This window comes from Zootermopsis nevadensis, unplaced genomic scaffold, assembly GCF_977971745.1.
Source record: "Zootermopsis nevadensis isolate Lab colony 2312 unplaced genomic scaffold, Znev_1.0 Znev_ptg000008l, whole genome shotgun sequence".
Lineage (NCBI taxonomy): Eukaryota > Metazoa > Arthropoda > Insecta > Blattodea > Termopsidae > Zootermopsis > Zootermopsis nevadensis.
Genome location: NW_028259140.1, coordinates 10,438,233 through 10,459,466, shown reverse-complemented (window position 1 = coordinate 10,459,466; position 21,234 = coordinate 10,438,233). Strand labels below are relative to the sequence as shown.

Here is a 21,234-nt window from a genome sequence, read left to right as displayed (position 1 = left end):
TTCTCAGCCTATGGTACACGTACCACTAGTGGTACGCGATCCAATTTTGAGTGGTGCGCGAACTAAGTAAGAAAATCAAAAGATAATATTAACATAAATAAGTTTTCCCTGAACGCATTTGGTCAGTGGTACATTTAATGTGTTAAAATAGAATTAGTGATACGCCAGCGAAAAAGGGTGAGAATCCCTGCTTTAGAGTATTTAAAACTCCAAGCCTTGTGTAAGATTCACTCTTCCTTATCCAACAAAAAATGTTTCCCTTAATTTTATTCCATAATAATTGTGGTACTATAAATATATTAGATATTAATTACATTCAGTATAAATTTATATACATTATCCGCCGTTTCTGACGTCCGCCACAGAGCATTGACTATGTGTTATCATCCTAATTACATAAATTCCTTGATTTAGTACCTTGTTTGTTTGCTTTGTTTGCGTGTCCTTTTAGCGTACTTGACTTAAATGAATTGCATTATTATTCCAGTCAAACTGATATATATTCAGCAGCAAGTTGCCTTTGTGTATAACTTTCTCTACACTCCGTAATGTTTTGACAATCTGTTTGTTGTTATTTTGTTATGTTTATTATTGTGTTCTTGTCTTGTGCTGTATCTGTAATTGGCCTTGTGGCTGTTGATGCAGAAAACTAATAATAAGGAATTGAATTTAATTGAATTACTAGTATCAATCAAAATCAGTTTGTTCAGTGTGGCGCTGTATCGTTGTACACGGCCAGAACCCCGACAGAAAAAACCCGCTCTATATCTGGTCAAGGACTGATGAAGAGGCCAACTTAAGAAGAACAACAAATATTGTTTCGTTTACACACGTGATAGGGGCCTCTGCTTACGTTGCCGAACTGCGTTTGCCTGCAAATTTCAATATAAACTGACTGATAATAGCAACAGTGTTAAAAACAGAAAGCAGGGTGTATTATTTGTTAAGTGCGTGTTTAATTATCGAAGTATTAGCATCTCTTAGGTGCACTTTCAATAATTTACTCTAAAAATATTTGTAGGAAATAATCGGCGAGGTATTTCTTTTGCCAACACTACTTAACCACTGTATTCCTGTGGCGTTGGGGCGCATGTGCAAACGGCTGACATCGCAGAATGGAAGAGGGTTGGGGGACAGGAGAGAGTGGTAATAGTTCAGGAGCTAGTCAGTTCCTTATGGGCTAGCGAAGAGGCCGGTGGTGTTCCTTATTTCGATTAGCCAACACAAGGTTCTTGTCAATTTTCTTTCTTAAATCGGACTACTTGCTTCTATGTTTCACCGTAAACATATGAACTGTCTAGTGAAGGGCGATGTATGAAACCATAACACGACGGGATATTTTTATCAAATCAATTGTTTTAAAGGACCGAAAAATGGACTTGCTTTCAGAAAAGAAACTTTAATAGTTTCTACGTGTATTTTGATATTTTATACTAATCTGTCTTTATAAAGCATCGGCCTGTTTCCAGAACGAGAGAATTAGGTTGTTAATCACAGTCTATACATTTTGTGTACTGTAATCTCATTAGTTACATTTTGAACAGAAAGTTGAGTATAAGAATATTTTTGTACAGTGCTAGGAGGGGAAAGTGTCTGTGATGCTTCTGCCGAAGTGATGTAATTTGCTGGTTTGTTATGAAGTAATAGTCGCTTTCGAAATATTAACAGTAATTTCGAGCTTGTTATGTCAGCTACATATTAGATATGGGACAGCAGTAAAAATGAAAATTGTTTTATGAAACAGCAAGTGAAGTTGATACTGAACATGGCTCAAAGAAGGACATATTCGCCAGTCTAGGTCTTCAACTAGCCACGGAAGCAGTGATTAGCTGTCACCATGCCAGGCATTGTCGTGTTCAAGAGGCGGTGGAGTGTCGGAAGTGATGACCTTGTGGTACCAGGTGTTTTTCTCTTCGTTCTCCATCTAATATGGTGAGCCACCCTTTGAGCATTTAACATAGTCGACCATTTGGATTTAGAAACACGTACGGGCCTTAAAGCAGTGACTGCCAACCTTCATTTCGCGAGTTTTCACTACAAACACTATCAACAATTCATGCATGCATGCATGTATGTGTGTATTTATATGTATGCTTGCATACACACTCAAAGGCCGGCATTATTTCTTGATAAGTGCATGCGTACATTAATATTGGCCTCCTAGAAAGGATATCGCAATGTATAACAGAATCAACAAGATTTTTTGCACAGGATAAGGTTAAATTCTACTTACATTAACCTATGTACAGCTTTTCCAAATTCTGTATAACCTAAAAATTAGAAGAAAGCGGTTATGCATTACTCGACTGAAATATTGATTGTTGGTATGATAGGTTTTTCTTCTTTTGCTTCCGGAGACGGACTGTCACAAATAAATGCTTATTTAAAGTTTAGAAATTACAAATACAGTGAATACAAATAACTTGCTTTGTGGAAATTATCCAGACGGTCAGGTAATAAGGGAAGATGACAGTCTTCTGTCTTTGTACTCGCTGCCGTGAGAACCTGAAATATCACTAACAGTGTTGACAACTGCTATTTTACTCTGTTTGAATAAACAGTACATTGTTAAGGAAATAATACAGATCTCTTTTTACGAAAATGATAAGTAGCGTAACTGTTTATCTGAACAGTATTGTTTTCAAATGTCAAATGCAGGCCATTTTGATGCCTTTATTTGACTACAAGGCGCGTTAGGGACAGTACACGTCAAGCCCAGCGGGACTCGTCACGTGTACAAGAGCAGATGTATACGTATCAGTGCAGAATACGGAATTATGCTTTGAAGAAAAGATGGGATGTGTCTGGAAATATATAACTAAGACAATGAAGTAATGTTATGAATAAGTAAAATTTTCAAACCTGTCTTATTCTTGAAATTTATAGGATTGTACGTATATAAAGAATGCTACGTTTTTCTCCCTATGTTCAGTTGTAATACAAACCTTCCACAGTGAAGTTAACTAACTCCATGTAGAGGAAATTTTGTGGAAAGTGGCCACCTGGAAGAGTATAACGTCTGTATATCGGTTGAGACATTGTATATTGGTTTGATCTGGATCATGATAATGTGTAGTGCTGTAGATTTTTCATTGGAAATGTTGAGCTTTCCTTTGCTACGTGTTGACCCTCCCGTCGAAGAAGAAAACTTTAATATGTCTAAGAGATTTCATAATTTCAGAAGTAATTTTGAATTGGAAGGACTCAAGGCTTAATCGGTAAAGGGTAGAAGAATTTAGAAGTTTCAGGATGTATCAAATTAAAGTACATGAAGATTACTGTCTTCTGGTATGTTGTGCCGTGTAGTCGTACAGAAATATACAGACGTTTCAGAGGTGCTTACTGCTTCCATCATCACGGTATCATTCCACAAGACAGTTCTATTCATACTCGTCGCCGTGAGAACCTAAAATTGAAGTGCATATCGTACATCGTTCGTGCATGCGAACATTGGCGTATCCGTGAGGAGACGCCATCTGCTTAATCCTATAGCGGTTCTGTTGTAAGCTAATCTAAGCTAAATGACTTGAGGCCTCATAATGGTCTGACCCAGCAACGTAACTTGAAGGAACTAATTCCCGGGCCTGCATTTTAATAATTACTTTTGTATTACGTCATATATATTGGTTTTTATTCCGAACTGTTTCATTGATTTGGCGCGTCTTCCAAGTTCTGGAAAAAAAGCAACCTTTTCCACCCTTAGATATAGAAAGACGCATTAACCATTACTGTTAGAACGTTATTTATGTTGATGGCGGTGATTGTGGTAGTAACAACAGTAGGATTGTTGCCAGATAAACAGATATGTTATTGTGTTGTAATGGATAATGTCGAAATATGGCTTCCATGTTAATGGAAAGTGGGGGGGGGGGCGTAATATTTTAATACGGAAATTAATAAGAAGTTTTTCAGACACGGTAAAGTTCATATCTTGGTATAAGGAATTTCTTTCTTCAGCATCGCGAAAACCATGGGTTTGTTAATTTACCCAAGTTGATAACTGAAATTGATGTTCTCAGAATTAGTACAGAACACAATTTGACGTTCTGGGTTTCAAACCATGTAAAAATTGATAGGACACAACAGTTAACAATAAACAGACAAATCACAGCAAGAACGATGCAAGTACATAAATTGAAATTTTAAACTCATAATATCTATTAAATTAAAAAAGAATCTAATTATATAATTAACTGAAACTGTGAATATTTCTAAGTCGAAACACTTTCTTATTGTGTGATTTATTTATATTTGGCGGGATAGAACTGTAAATTAGATTACAACCGCTTTCTTTCATACTCCATTCTTTTTATAGCAGGAAATAACGCACGTTCCTCACTTTTTGAATCAATAGTTTGCAATGAAGCATGAAAGACAAACAAACGTGCTCTGTAAAGTGTAACGACTGACGTCTACTGAAGTCTGTCACTTGTCTGTAGTATTGTATAATAATTTATTCCAGCCTGAAGGTTTCTTTCTATTTTCACAACATAGAAATTGAGCCTATTCCATGATCCAAGTATTATTGTAAATTATGTAAAATTAGAAATGTAACGGAGGTGTGTGAACGAAAGGTTTTCACGCCATATTGAATTAAAATCATTAGTGCGTAATAGACAGGGACACACAGAGCCTTCACACGCCTTTGTTTGACTGTACTGACTATCTGTTTCACCAACAGATATACGCATTAATCATTTACTTATACGTACACCAACGCCTGTGTTGTGAGAAATTATTTTACGATAACACATCATTTTATGAGATTATACAGCGTTGAAAGACATACGGTATATTAATTGTCTGTGAAAAGGTAGAATGTACATTACGCATGGCGGGTGGGACAAAATTCAATTTTGCTCGAGACCTACGAAAAATGTATATTTGAAGTCGCAAATTCTGTTGGCGTGTAAGCTCTTGTGCATAACCTGTTGGGGGTGCCTTACAACTTCGCTTCCGTTCCGTGTACGCTGAGTACTGACAGTCTCTCTCTCTCTTTCACTGATGCCCGTTTGCGTGAACACAAGAAAATCAAGGACCCTTCTCATTGGACGTTTGGGCGACTTGTTTCATAGGTAAAAGCGGAACCTGTGCTTCCTACGTCATCAGGCTTAGGACTGTCTCGTATCCCGAAGTTCGACATCGTTACATTTGGATTCAGGTGTCGGAAGTTGGGCCAGGTTTTGTTTGATTTGGGTAGGTTAGATGAATTGTGTTTGGGCGTCGCGACGCTCGCAGTCGGTTTGCTAACATCGTGCTTAAGGCGTCCCGAGTCTCGCTCCGCCTTATTATGAATGACGTCACGACGTTCGGCGTCTGTTTGTCGGCGTCTTTTCTTATGCCATCCGGAGGTTCGAGTTCACTTGCTTCGTATTGTTGCTTAGATAAGTCCTCAAATCGCCCCGACGACCTTTCCTTCTGTCGCCAAAACTTCAAAGACCCCAACCTCTTGGGTTTCTGGCTGTGTTATTCTTGCAGCTCCGCTGATTTTGATGATGGGTTCTCGGTGTCTTGAACCAAGCTCACTCCGGATTAAAATCTTATCGTACGATGTTAGTGTATGATGGAATGTTTTTTTCTTTGACATTTCTCTCTTATCTCAAGTAAAACGCAATGTATCTTCATTACAAACACCGGGTGGTTAAATACCTTTACGGAATGAGTTACTAAAGGCTGTGTATTCCATAATAAAACAACATTATTGAAGTATTATGGTAAAAACTATGCACGCACGCTCCATTAAGACACGGCCTATCATGACAGCAGCCACAGTGATGGATAGTCCTATTTAAGATACGTGGGTATGGGCGATTAGATTGTTCTATTGATTGTTGTGTTATTCAACTACGCTGTTTCTGCTGCAGAGGAAATCCCGATATACTTACTATACCATCGAAAGAGATACTAATTTGATTATGAACGTTGAGTACATTTATTTCAAGGCAGATAGAGAATGACGGGTATAACTGAGAAGACTTGTACTTCTGATGGCCGGTAACGCGACCGTGGTCCGATCTGAAGTAAAATTTTGTAACGTTATTAACGCAGTGCTCCTCCATAAGTGCTGGGTGAATTGACAGGTGGAAGGTATCTGATAGGAAGAAAATCAGACATATATATGGTACATAGACGTGTTCCCTCCCACTCTTGATATTTAAATAAGCGGTATCAACTTTAGAGATGAAGCTAATTAAACATTAGAGCAGAAATACCAAAATTAACGTTTAAAAATTATCTTAACTTTTTGATAACGGTAGGCGTATTAGTGGAGAGTATTATTATTAATAATATTAATAATAATTATAATTGAATTATTAAACTGAGCTTTGATCTCTCAGATCCTGAGATCGTGGGTTCGAATTTTTTTTCTTTTTGTGTTGTGCTGTTTGTGTAGGTAGAGGTCTTAAGACGGGCTGATGACTCGTTCAAGGTGTTGTGCCAAATATCTAAATAGCTTAAGAAACCTGCCACATGTGACGCCATCTCCTGGTAGAGCGGTGAGATAAGGTGGCACGTTAATTGTCCAGGTTACGGAATTAATTAATTACTGCAGAAAGCTCATTAGGGAATTGCACACCCGTCAGACCTGTGTTAATATTTGACATGTGTAGAATATTGTACATTTCCATTCGTAATTAATTTTAGGAGCAGATGCTGCGAGTCATTTGGGCCTAATTAGAGTTCGAAGGCAGAATAATTATCAATTTCCTTCGATATCCTTTTCACATTAAAGTTTTGTCTCACACGTGGTAACAGTTGATAACAGTCAGGATGTGACGAATTAATATACAGGGTGAGTCAGAAGTATGTTTACAAAGTTTATGTGCGTGTTCCAGGATCAAAAATAAGAAAAAAATGTTCCTATGAACATGGGTCGCAAATGTTTCATAACGACGTTTACCGTCTTGAACACAGAATTAACAGAGCTTTTGTGGGATTTGAGGTTTTCACAACGGTGAGTCTGAAGATTGCTGTCTTCTGGGTTATTGTGCCGTGTAGTCTGGTAGATTTCCACCAACGTTTCAGAGACCATACTGCCTCCGTCATCAGGGCGATGAATTCATGACAGTCTAGGAAGACGTATAATACACAAGGAAAGAATTTTTAAGAAAAATGTATATCAGTGTTATTATAATATTCTTGATTTTGGTCTCGATTCTTTCAATTACTGGCAATAACTTATTTGATATAAAATATCACGGCAGCGGCCATGACAAGAAAATTAGATCTGGCTTTGAAGTTTCCCAATGTCTGGTCCACTTTGAAAGTTGTCGAACGAGTTTAATTCTGTTTCCATCTGTCGCTGACGGAATGCCGTCTTTAGAATGCGATCTGTTCCTATTTTTATAGAAAGCAAGGTTTTATGCTTCGCACCACTTCTCAGAAATGTTATTTTTTCCAACAGACTGTACACTTTTCCCTAAAGTGGCTATTATAAAACCTCCCCAAGTTCCTTGACTGTTCTCGTGATTTCCCGTAATAACAAGGTTGAACAGTTATTTTAGTCTGTTTTTCTATCCCTAGTGTTACCATTCCGATAACGAGCTTCTAAGATCACACTAGGGGTTGCCTGAATCTCACTTATAAATGGTAAACAATAATTGACTATACATTACTGATTATATTTGGTCCACAGAATCAAAGGTAGACTCGTTCGACAACTCTTAGTGCGGACAATTCATGGGGAATCTGTAAGTAACTTTGACCCTAGTCTAATAATCTTATCATGGCCGCGGGCCGTGATATTTATTACTAGTACTTGAAAAAATTAAGTCCGAAATCGAAGCTGGTGTAATAATAAACTAAAATATTGATTTGCCATTGTCAAAAAACATGAAATACCATATATTACATGATAAGTATGTTACAACCGTCAGTTATGAAATATTAAAAATTGTAAGCTAATGAATTCAAAATGGCAGAATGTTCTACTATACACCTAATGCTACCACTAGGCAGCTTTTAGAAATATTTTCAGTGTGAATGACGAAAACGTTGAAATAAACGCACGTCTGATCATTTCATGTTCCGAGACGAAGGAGACGATAAAGGAATAAGGGAGAAAGAAAGAAGGCGTGAAATGCAGAAAGAAAAAGAGTTGGATAAAAGATGAAGATACAAAATTAAATCAGCGGGTCATTGCCTAGTTAGCAAACAGTCTGCAGCATAAAGGCGTAATTTAAAATATAGACCTAGAAGAAGATGGTCCAGCTGAGTAAGACTGACACGCAGCCCGAATGGTGAAGTTCTCGACCTCGGAAAATAATGATCACAAAACTGACCTGCTGTTGGGACCATTAATCGTAATAGCCTTGTTTCCATCGTATATTCTCTTTTTGCAAGACGCAGGAGTTTATTTACATCGAAATTTTTTCAGCCGTTCTCCGACTTGCAGTGTTGTATCGACCAGCGAGCGCCGATGGGATGCTGCACAGTGCAAGTTCAACTCTGACCTTTTGAAATTCAGCATAAACTGTCGATCTAGGGCATAGGGATACCAACGGGAGAGGGAACTGCACTTTAGAGGGTAGTGACAACGGGGAATATAGACGTACCCCTTGTATGGAATAGAAACAGCGTCGCTGAAGAGTTTTGGGCTGTGAGACACTGAAGTAATTTTAAGGAACGTTTAACGTAGAGGTGGACTGTTCGTCTGCATATTGTCTTCCAAAATAACTTGAAGGTGTCGATTAAATTTAGTACGGGATATCTACTCTGAAAGTCATGAGGTGAATTTAATGTCGGTCTTTTCAACAGACTTCGTTATCCACTTTACATAAAGACGGTGTTAGAGGCGTGGAGAGGCCACACGGTCCCCAGAGTGAATTAATCCGTTGTGTCCTCTTCCCCTACATCAAAAAGGGTTGAAAAGTAATAAGATGTGGGTATAAATATGGAACTACGACAAATAGTTAATAAATTTATATGAATTTATTATAATTATGAAAAAAAGTGTTTCAGAAAATTTGTTCAAATTTTTAATAAAACAATTCAAAATTACAGGTACACAAGCTGAGAAGAAAATACGTTCTTACAATGATATTGATTTTTGTGATTTTTTTGCTAACAAATAATTCTGTTTTATTAAAATCAATTTGCCTTTCCGAAGCCAATATTCCCAAAGTTCATAGTTCCTACTTACACGTTTCTATTTCATGCGTAGAACGAATTTTTGTTTCCGACCCGGGTGCAAAAATTCGTTCTACGCAACTTCGAGGATTTTGAAGTTCTTTGAGGAGGAATGTGCAAAATTGGGACTTGGTGCTGTCAGTGTACGCCATTTCTTCAATGGACTTAGTTGTTTTTGGTGTTATGAGTTTGAATATTAACACTTACTCTAGACTGTCGGAACTGCTTTTTATAAAGTTCCTTTTTTTTGTGATGTTTATGTCAGGCTCAGAATTGTCCGTGTCTGCAAGGCGTCGGCATTAAATCCCACAAGATATTTCTCGTGTCATTGTTGTCTGATGACGTTATTGCAGCAAATAGGGGCTCAGGATTTAAAAGTCTAAAGGGTTCTTCAGGATAGGGTTGGTGGATTCATCCGTTGGCAGTAATATGAATCATTAAATCAATAACTCTCGAAGATCATGCAGATTTACACCATTGATTTAAACAGGAATATCAATAGAACCAGCACGTGGATCTTGGTGCGAAACCTCAGACGCCATCAATCGTGCTTTTGTAGTTCTCCGATGTCTTCCTCCATTATTTTAATCAAGGCAGCCAGACTATTCCGCCCTATCTCACATTTCGTACCAAGATTGGTTAGCCACAGACAAATCAAAACAAGTCGTCCGAAAATGTTTCTTTCACACACGTTCTTTTTCGAAACCTATTTAATTATATCTGCCCAAAAGTAGAATCTAGTCGATTGTGATCTTTGTTGTAACGCAGAGCGACGTTGTAGGTATAATTTGAACCATGATGTCACAAAGGATAGAAACTATTAAAATACCGGAAAAGAAGAAAGTTTCTTTAAAATGCATAATTTTGAATAAATTAAGTAGCCAAACACAAATAATAAATGTAACATAGTCTTGTGCCAAATTTTTGTTGTTATGTAATTGAAATTTGTCGAAAATAACTTCAGACGTTTACATTGTCACCATATCGGTACTTTGCAACACATATATATTTAAGTAAGATTAATAAATAAATAAATTTTCCACATGCCATGGTAAAACTGACACTAATTTATTTCGATCGGTCGACATTTTGCTATAGCCGTGTGCCATTTTAAGCAAGACATTCTGAAAATTTTGAAAAATGTTACAAGTTTTTGTCACTGGTCATTTGCTGAATGGCATTTGTGTTCCATTTCAGACTTACGTATTGCTACCGTATGAATAAATATTATTAGTGGACGGGAGAAGCCGTGGTCTTATCTGTCTTAACATCGACGTCAATTTTAATTGAAGTTAAACCTTACTAACAGGATTCAAGAGCAAACAATACGGTATAACGAGTCTCCCTTTCATTGTGAAGTGCAGAACATTATTAAAATGTGGGTACCAGTGACTTACCACATTTTAGAATACAAAATGTTTTAATCTCTGAATAGATTTTACCTTAACTGTGTTGTACCACTAAGCAGTTTTGGCGTATGACGTTTTAATGTTCGGAAGGATTAGAAATTATTATTTCGTTACTCTCTAGAATGGGCGGGTTCGACCCGAACGAAACTTTCTTTCTTCGACTGATACTTTAAAAGTTACAGGCTTAAGGATATGACGGAAAATTCAGTAGGGGAACAACCGGAAATGGATTTGAGGAGGAAACAGTTATGGTCTGAAGGTCTCGAGGTCTCGACATTTCCTGGAGGGACTGAGTAAATCCACAAAAAGTCTTGGTATAAGTTACGGTCTTTCCAGGACTAAATCCTCATGCTACTAGATATCCTGCTCCGTTTCAAAACGAGGCTTTTTATCGTACTAAATCTGTTCAAAATATGACTAAGAATTTACTTGAATGAAGCGACAGCCTTTGTGTAACTATTATTCTTTTGAACTTGAGGGAGAAGGTAAGATGGATGAACGATGGGCCTTTGTGATGGCGATGAGCGATAATTACTACTCGAAGTTTTGTCGATATTCTTCCATGTTGGTGCAATAATAGCTTATTTACACTGCTCTGGTGATTTTTTCCACGTACAGTTAATAAGCGTGTGGACTTGAGAACATACCGTATCGTCTTCTATCGGAATTTGATCAGTACCTGATAAATTTGTATTTTTTACTATTAAATAGTAATCTGAACCTTAAAAAAGCTATTCTTATTTACTAATTCCTCAGCTGTATATATTTCAGTCTGCCTAGCATTATTAACCTCACGTAAATTCAATAATAGGGAGAAGTAATTCTTACACGTGTTCAAATTATTTTGGTAATTTGCAAGCAGATCATCATTGTCATGTTCTACAAAGTTAATTATAAATTAATGAATGTCTCTGTATCCATCATTAATGTTTTTCGTGAGATTTCATGTTCTCACTGCTGTCTTCCGTACTTAAGTCAAACTGCAATGCGCAACAGCTCAGACAGCCGTCGTCTTCACTAATGGTTTTTTCCTTACTGTTTGTTCCAAGCTCATTAATTTTGTCTTTCAGACATTACTTTCTATTATTATTAAAAGTCTTTGTCTATATTATTCCATTTATTTGGCCTTCGTTCTGCAACCACTACAGTTTATTCTCGTGTTTCCTTCTGTCAAATCATTTTGACATTCTTCATCAAAACCGTGGTTCATGACAGTTTAACTTACAATTTTCTAGACTCTCCTTGACTGAAATTTTAATATCCCATGGTGTATTAACGTCTACATTATTATCCAAGGTTTATAAAGCGGCAAACCTTTTTGAGATTTTGACCTCACATTGGTTCTGAACTTCTGCGTCGATTAATTTTTTACATCAAATCTGTATGTGGCAAATGTTGTAGTCTATCTCCATTTTCATTACTAATTTAGTGTAGAATTTCATTTTAGATTGTCGGTTTGGAAATATAACCCATTCTTACGTTGAAATACCCTAACAAAATGTGTTACTTAGGATATCGATGGGGAATGTACTCTAGTTCGTCATGAGATTTATTCTTTTCATCACCATTATAATTAATTGTTGCATTCGCATTCAGACAATAACATACCAACGGCCTCTTAGTATTGTACTCTTACTTTTGGCATTCCAAGTTCCAAATTGCATTAAAAAGAACCCATTCATTCCTGAGATCTCATATAACACATATTAATACACTGTTATTTTTACGGCGAGAAGTTATTAGCATTTCGCTGATCTCCTAATCTTGAGGATCACCCCTTGTCGACTTTCCACAATTATTATTCTGTATATTCGCAGCTACAATCGACATCTTGAGGTTTTCCCTAGATAAGTAACTCGCGGAAGCGCCATGCAGTGGTGGTATTTATAACCATATGAATAACAAAAACAAATAAACATTATAAACTAAGACGAAAAAGCAAGAAAAGAAAGAAGCAGATGTACAAACAACGAAAAAAATAAATATACAAAGAAACGAATAACTAAGTGAAAAACATAAATTTAAAGATAAATTCATGAATGAAAGGCAAAGTAAATAATAATAAATGACCAGTTGTGATTTTGTGTACAATTCTTCAAAATTGTGTGAAAATGACAGCTGTTGAGGCGTTGGGATATTTGTAAGCGATTTTCCCCTGCCACAAACGCGACTTTTTAATCGACGTAGTTCCATGCTGCGGACTGACCACAAAGTAGGTGGACCGGAATATGAATTTTCATCACGATATTGATTGGCTTTCAGGGATGTCACCTGTTCTCTGAGACAACGCCTCGTTTTCCTTCTGCTGGGATACAGGAAAATCGAACAAAATATTATTTAGAAAATGTCACGGAAAGAGAAAATCTGGTAGACAGAGGAAAAGATGGGATGTTGAGACAAAAGTTCTTAAAACAGGCTCGGAGGATGTGAACGGTATTGAAATGTTACAGAAAGGGAAAAATATCGGGCCTATACTTTAATGATCATGAAAATCTGGGTATCACAAAAACACAGAAATTCCATAAAACTGCATGTCGGAAGACTTTTGTGTACTACAGAGTTACTTAGACAATCGATAAATCAGTTGTGTAGTAATTAGATATAAGGTGGTTTTGTAAGAAGGGGACCTTCGTTGTTGGTTAATCAATTTATTACGCAATTAATTAATTTATGTATGATGAGTGGCTGATATTGTGCCCACTTTAAATTTCTACCTTGTTGACTCGATTGTGACTTCGTACGATTGGTTTCTCGTTTTTACTTTATACTTCAATATTTGATAATAGTTCCTGTTAATACTTGATTTAACTAGACTTTCACTACTACAGCCCTAGATAACACGAATATGTCGGTCTGCAGGTTAATTTCGCATTCTGTTTCCCAGTTTTGAGATGGAAGCCAATTTCTGCAGTACCCGAGGTGTTTCGAATCGATGCTCAGGAAATTACAGATTTGATTTTCGTTTCGATAAACGTCATTTGACGCCACTAAGGATGTAACGAAATCAGATTTGATTCGCTTTCCCCCCTCCCCCCACTCTCGTTTCTCACCTACCCCCCTCAACTCCGCGCTCGGATTTCAGGATCACTGCGAGAGGCAGGTTCAAACTAACTATTCCCACTCTTGAAGATTGCTGGCTTCAGAGTATTACCTGGTAGAAGTTAATCGACGTTCCAGAGGCCCCTGCTGCCTCCACTGTCAGGGCGAACTAGGTATTACTCTCATAATGTTTCTCCTTTTGATGTCCTGAGGACGATGTCAAAGATGGTTCTCGAAACGTTGGTGTTTTCTTAATTAAGTCACCTTACACGGCTGATAACCCGAGAATAATTTGTTATACTGTATTTGATCTATTGTAATGGTTTCTTGATGAACGTTAAGCATAATTGTCTTTAACTGTTGAATCATTCGGCAATTTTTCATGAAATGTGGCACGTCCTGCCATTGGTATCCACCCCATATTTGTCTCATTCAGAATACTGATTGAGAAATAATGTCGGTTGTGCGAACCTGTGTATTGGAATCCACGTTAGGGGACTTTAATTCAATTCAATTCAATTAATTTAGTATACATTATTGATATTTTTCACATAATTAGACTTGCAGGAAGTGAGCGAATCTTATTAACGTGATTTTTTACAATGAGACCCCTGTCTTAACTTTTACCACCCGGCAGCATTGACTTTTGCACCGTTATAATGACGATAGGTCATGTTATAGCTTAAAACTGGAATTGCGGGTAGTATGTGTGTGTATTTTTAGAAGGGTAAAAAAAATCGAGAAAAAATGACGCTAACATTAAATTTGTTTCCGTGAGGAAATTACAGGAACGAAGGCTACAACCTCGAAAACTGTCCTTGGTTCGAGTACCCGTGAAGGTGTTCTCTGTACCTTGATAATTGATTATGGTAGAAGAACAGAGATAAAGCAGCATTGTTTGTTTCGGCAACTGGATTTCAGGAACTAAGGTACAAACACGAAAATTGTCCTAAATTTCAGTCCCGATGAAAATATTTTGTATCGCTTGGAATCTAATTATGGTAGAAGAATTTAGATCGTTTTATCATAGAGGAATTTGCAGGACAAATGTTGCAAACCCGAAATGTGTTCTGCGTTTGAGTTTTGTTGAAGGCGTATTTTTTTTAAAGACGATAAACCAACAGCCTTCTTTTCCGTTAAGGAGGTTAGTCCTCGCTCCCAAGTTGATTCTGCAAAAGACTTACATATACTGGCACCTACAGGAAAGAACAACAAATTTAGTTTGTAAAGAAGTTCTGTGTTGGATTTGTTATCATAAGGGCGCACGATATGTGCACGCACAAGAGCAATTAACTTTAATATTTTGTACATTAAGTTTCATAATAAAAATAAAAATATAAATTTTTATCTGCGCATTACTTTCTAATAATTTTCTTGACATAACGCAATTTTAAGGTAAAATGTTAATTTTTTCAGATGTAATACAACATTTTTCTACAACTTCAAATGCTTCAGACTAGATTATAGATCGTGCAAACTAAAAAAATCATGTTTTCGTTGCTCTAAATGAAGTCGAATGTCGCAGAGAAAGTAGGTCGTCTCTTGATGTTGACTAAGTCGAATGTCGCTGCTGTATTTTTATGTCGAGATTTTAATAATTTCATAAATGAGAATGCCGCGTGAATATATATCTAATTTCTTCAGTTTGCTGGTCTATAATGCATTTCAGTATTCAATAAATTTATGGCGTAATTGACTTGACTGCTATTTGCATTCTTACAGAAGAAATTATTTAAATCTTTAAAACCATTCACTGTAGATGATACTGAAAAGGTAAGTGTTCTTGGCTTTAGGGATAATGATTTTTTTATACGATATTCAACGATGCGTATCGAGTGATAAGGTCTGTGATGAACTTTCGGGAAAGTACTCCGGTTGTCCGTTCCAAATTATTATCCCTAGCTTCGGTTCGGTTATGTTCTCTCACATTCCCTACACATATTGTTGTATTTAGAGGGACTTGTTGTGGAATTTATTGTCACTGATAAACGGCGCTGTACATTTTCGTGGGTTCTGTGTGATCTAATCATGTGTTATGCAGGGCAGAGCTTTAACAGCTGCTCTGTGTTTTGTTTTTGCGAAAGTAAAAGGGATTTAGAGAAAAAGAGTAATCCTTTGAACTATGTACTGCCTGCTGTTTCATATGTTACGTACTCTTGCGTAAATATTGGCTTCGTGCATTTCGTTTTACGGGATTTCTGAAAAAGAAGTTTATTTCTTTGCGTTTGGAACAGATATGCAATGGCATGCATTGCTTACATGTGCTGCTGATACGTCTTGTTTGGTTAATAAATTTCACGATGTAAAGACCTTTATTATTCTTGAATGCTGTGTTTGTGCGTATTAGTAAGTGTTGAACAAATTTATAGAGCGTTTCATGAAAATACGCAAGAAATTCAATCGCCTGAAGAAACATAATTAAGCTCCTACCTTCCCTGACTCCAGTTTTACGATAGTACCAGACCTTCCGGAAGTGAATGGGCCCGTTCTGTCCGTATGTCTGTAGCGTCTTTCAGCAGAGAGCCAGAGGGCAGTTCACCTACTATCCTTTATTCGGAATAGGTTCTGCCAAGCGCTGTTGTGTTTATCATAAAAATAAACTTGTACAACATTTCGTAACAGATGTGTGTTTAAGCAATACAGCATTTGGACATATATAACTTACATGCAGCTCGAAACTTCTGCTATATCTCCATGGAGGCTGCGCAAACTAGCTCCTCTTCGCATTCTCATTAGATACACCGGCTCATAAGTAACGCCAAGAAGGCTAAGATGGCTGTCTTCTGGGTTGTAGCACCATGTCGTCAGGTAGAAGATTAGTTACGTTTCTGAGGTCCTTGCTGCTTCCATTATCAAGGCGATGACGACCTCTGAAACGTCGGAATACTTCTACCAGACAACACTGCGCTACAACCCAGAGGTCAACTATCTTCGTATTCACTGCCGTGAGTACCTCAGATCCGCCAAGAGGGCTGTTTCCGAAAGCGATTGAATGTGGTAAATGGTGAGTCCGAAGAAGGCTGTCTTCTGGGTTGTAGCACCGTGTAGTCTGGTAGATGTTTTCCGACGTTTCAGAGGTCATACTGCCTCCGTCATCAGGGTGATGAGTCATCGCCCTGATAATCTTCTTCTCAATACTAGCCGAAGATTACAAATTATTAAGCTCCTTTCCCACTTATCTTTATTTTAATCTGATTTTATGTATCTCAGGCCTAAGTATTTACCTTCGTCTATTGTTCTTTCTAAAACACGAAATCTGAGGCTGGATTCGTTGTAACACCGGAAGGAAAGGTCGGACAGGTTACATGGACAGATGATGAGAACCATGGATGCAGTACGACAAAGATTTTTTTAAAAAAAGTGCTGGAGCTGTACACAGAGTAGTATAACAGAGTAGATCGGAACCATCCCTGTGAGATTACATCCGAGGTGAAAAGTCGTCTCCAGTGGTAACCGTGGGGCGTTATCGATTAGTAAGAGAGTGAGAGAGAGCGATCGAGTCCCGGCCGTGGAGTGGAGGGGATTGGGCGCAAGCGAATTGGAGATAGAAACCTAAGCGATACTGTTTTCTGCGGACGCACAACAAAGATTGGTCGTTCCAGATTCCATCGTTTCAGTTTCTTCAAAGCAACTGGACTCACACCCACAAAATCTCTGGACCCCACTGAAGTGGGCAATGCGATTTTCGTATGTTTTACCAGACGAAAAATATCTTATTATCGGTCATGACGCTTTATACGCCAGATGCCGATACCGATTAATAACTTTTGTGATTTATATTCATGGGTTTATGGGATATCTACGAAACTACAATGATGATATTCGGCGACTGTGCCAATGTGTCTAGGTGACGCGGCAACGGACGCAGTGGTCACGCATAGCGGAAAGTCCGTGCCGCTAACGCAGAAGCTGTAAATCTTCCCTGTGGTATAGATATATGATACTGTCTGCTCATCAAAGACCTCGGACAATGGAACAAACCTAAAGACGTACAGTGGAATTTTCTCCATTGCAGATTTTAGTAGTATGTGAAATTAGCGTAATTTCGGCCATACCAGGTGTGATGATTATACTGCCCTGACCCGATAGCAATGTTTCATGAGATGTCCAATTTAAACCGCGACGTTAAGTTGGGACTCGTCATATTGCCCACCCTACACTTTGCACGTCAGTAAACTTAATTTTATAGATAACATCTATGTTTTCATTAAAGAATTGTGCTAAAATGGGTAATCTTTAATCCTCCCCGAATAGAACAGGAACCATGTGAAATTCTTAAATCCCGTTTCTTTGTAAATGTTATGAAAGATCGACAGGAAGTTGTAGTAAATTTTAAAAATATTTAACGAGGATTTAAACCTGCGTCTCATGTTTGACCTATTCGCTTTATAGCACGAGGACACAGAAATATTGATTTGTACTTGAATATCATCTAATATAAGGGACGGATAAAGTGTTCCATTACTCAGATCGTTGCTATGTGGAAACAAATCTGACAGATCTTCACCTGCTTGAAATGCTTTCACACTTCGAGCTTCGTGTGTTTTGTTGTGTACGTCAATCCGCAAAGTAACAGCGCACAAGAAGTACTCATTTGACTGAAACACGTTATAACGGTCCTAAATGTGTGTAACCATTATGACTTCGGTTTAGTTCAGTTCATTTTAAGAGCCGCGGTTGTGTACTTAAGGACCTCAGTGAGATTTTAGTACACGCCACTTATGTATAAGGTCACTTAATTACCTGTGCTCCACGCTGACTCTGTCTGTTGGTGTACCGATATTTTAGGTTAGAATTTCACCCGAGGCATGGATTTTTTCATCTTTTCTGCGTAGGATGAGGTCCTGTGGTGGCCCATTCTCCCGTACAACGAATCGTATAAAATAGAACAGGGGTTCTCAACCCGCGGACCATCTACTTGTTTTACGCATTTCGCGTGCATTTTCGTAATATTCTGTAACCTCGTATGTCTGAGTTTTCTTCGCTAGTAAACCCGGACATATCTATTATGTGTCAAGTTTAAGCTGGCTAGTTCTTGGCATCTTGTTAAAATAAAACGCCAGGAGGAGATGAATTAATAAAATGCAAATAAACGAACGTACTACTTACTGTAATGTCCTCTGGACAGCTACAAAAGCAAATTGTTCCAGAAAATCCATATTTTAATATGGGTACAGTTTCGTAACCATTAAGAATGAGCTATATGTAAAAAAAATTCTGTAAATGACCGACTGTGACAGACCCCACTAAAGTGCTTAAATTAAGTCGCCGGATTGTCTGTGTACCTGTATAACTTGGGCTTTCGATGATTCGATTGTAGATTGTAGGGTTTCCGTTTCAGCCGACACTGAAGTTTCCATGTTCAGGGTGAGTGTATGTGGGTATGTTTTTCTATTGTCTGTGTCCATGCTCCTGGATGAAATTAACGGGTGGTTTGTCATTTCCTTCGTTGTCTTCTCTAATGATGTTTGGGCGATGTGTCCGTGTAGTAAAAACCGTGTTTGGTCCATGTGGAGGATTCTACTACCGCTGATCGCTGGTTCTACAGCCCGGTGTCTCTAACATGTTTTAATATTTCGGTAGAAATAGTACAGCCGGTTTACCCTATACACACCTCAGTCCAGGAACAGATAGATAGATAGATATTTTGTTTGTAGGTTGGTGGATTTGAGGCGGGATGTTATTTCGTCAAAAGGTTTTCTGGATTTTGTGAAAACCTTTCTTTCTCTGTAGCCTGGAATTGTGACCAGTTGTATCGCTTTTGTATACAGTGTGTGTTGTTGTATTTGACCCCGCTGGTCAGGCCTCGTTTGTTTTGTTGATGTCCTGAAATGAGTAGCCATTGGCTCGTGAATAGAAGTTTACATGTACGTATACTTTCCACAAGTTACACTCTCTGTGCAACAACGATCAAGCGCTTAAATTCTGTAAGCGTGTAGCTGGCGTTAATTCAGTCATTCGTACAGAAAAACGTAATTAATATTATAGACTTCTCCGAAACCCGTGACGAGGTTCCACGGCGAAGCGAAGGTGAAGAGTGTACTTAGCTTGGAAATCCATATTCGCTGGTAGAGAAATTGATATGGAGTGAGACGAGTGTTAATGGAAGGTCAAATATGCGAATTCCAGTCTTGATATCGGCGTGCTTTTATGCAAATTATATTCGCACAAATATTAATTTAAAATGCGTAGTTTAATATTATTCAACTCTATGTTTCAAAATGTCTTTGGATCTCATGTCATCGGCAAATGGAAATCGATACCGGCATTTCTTAGATTGCGATATTCGAAACAGAATGTGTAATTATTGTTTGTCTGTTAAGTATACGCAATGCACCAACTTTTGTTAAACTACCAGAAATCAGTTATAAATTCCGTAAACATTTTGATTAATCCCATTCCGACAGTTTTATAAACTGAAGCTTGCGGCAATAATCCGATAACATACACAGATGTCAGTAGCAAACGGTTGGTGGTCACGTGCTGACATACGAGGTGCGATCGGAAAGTTTCAAGACTGTGTCAATAGAGGGCGAACCGGATGTAGTACGAGCTTCTGCCTTTAGGGGGCGCGGCCTACATTCATAGTGAATCGGTGTGCCAGCCGGCATCATCGAATTAGCATTTGTTTCTTAGTTACGGGCGTTTTGGTAGTGCATTACACCGACCCTCCTGCGATTTCAGAATGGCGTGTGCATCACATTTTGCCAAAGACTCGCCAAAACGGCTACGTAAACCTATGGAATGCTAAAGCAAGCATTTGGGGAGTCCGCAATGGGTCGTGCACAAACTTTTGTGTGGCATTCACGTTTTAAAAATGGCCGAACCTCTGTCGATGATGACGAGCGTTCTGGACGACCATCTTCGAGCACAACGCCCGAAAATGTTACGAAGATTCGGCAGGCCATTCACGAAGATCGACGTCGTACCATCAACGACTTGTGCGACATTGTTGGGATAGGCTATGGGACCTGTCAGCTGATTCTAAAGGAAGAACTCCACATGCGACGCATCCTGTCTGAGGACCAGAAGCAGAATCGACTTCTCGTTTGTCAGGAGCTCAAGGATCTTGCAAGAACCGACCCCAACTTCCTTTCTAAGCTCCGTGTGACTTCTTCCTCTTCCCAAAGATGAAAATTCAGCTAAAGGGAAGGAGATTTGAGACGATAGAAGAGATTCAGGCAGAATCGCAGATGGTGCTTGACAGGCTGACAAAGAAAGATTTCCAGGGATGCTTCCAGGCTTGGCAGCGGCGCTGGGATCGTTGTGTTCACTCCCAGTGGAACTACGTCGAGGGTGATGGATGAATTTAATACCTGAGATAAGTGTACGGGTTTTTATAGGCGCAGTCTAGAAACTTTCCGATCGCACCTCGTATTTATATTGTATATTGAGCTTTAATGTTCTGAGTCATTTATGAGAACTGTAGAATTTGATTTAAAAATGAGATAATCTGGAGGATGTTCGGGAGAAATTAATTAATAAGATTTAATCTTCTCGTAAAGCAGCACCTTTGGCCACTGCCAGAACGCTCGATCAATAAACACGATTCAGTGATTAAAATTTTTTGTTCGTAACGGTAAGTTGTTGTACGTGAAGCGTATTTTTACACGACCAGTACAGACAGAGCTTGTGGTGAAAAATATTCTTCGCGAGT

At 38.2% G+C, this 21,234-nt stretch overlaps 1 protein-coding gene across 4 annotated transcripts in view; it reads left to right on the top strand.

Annotated features, from left to right (window-relative positions):
* Positions 1-1,090: 1,090 nt before the first annotated feature.
* The window catches only part of inaE (inactivation no afterpotential E), a 69,078-nt gene continuing 48,934 nt past the window's right edge, over positions 1,091-21,234 (top strand). The window contains exons 1-2 of one of the 4 annotated variants that reach the window (XM_022070372.1): positions 1,093-1,228; positions 1,794-1,932. In XM_022070372.1, the coding sequence (XP_021926064.1) occupies positions 1,838-1,932 (95 nt within the window). In that variant the 5' untranslated portion in view covers positions 1,093-1,228; positions 1,794-1,837. Of the gene's footprint in view, positions 1,933-21,234 lie in introns of all 4 variants that reach the window. The other 3 variants (XM_022070370.2, XM_022070369.1, XM_022070373.1) reach the window with 3 other exon arrangements.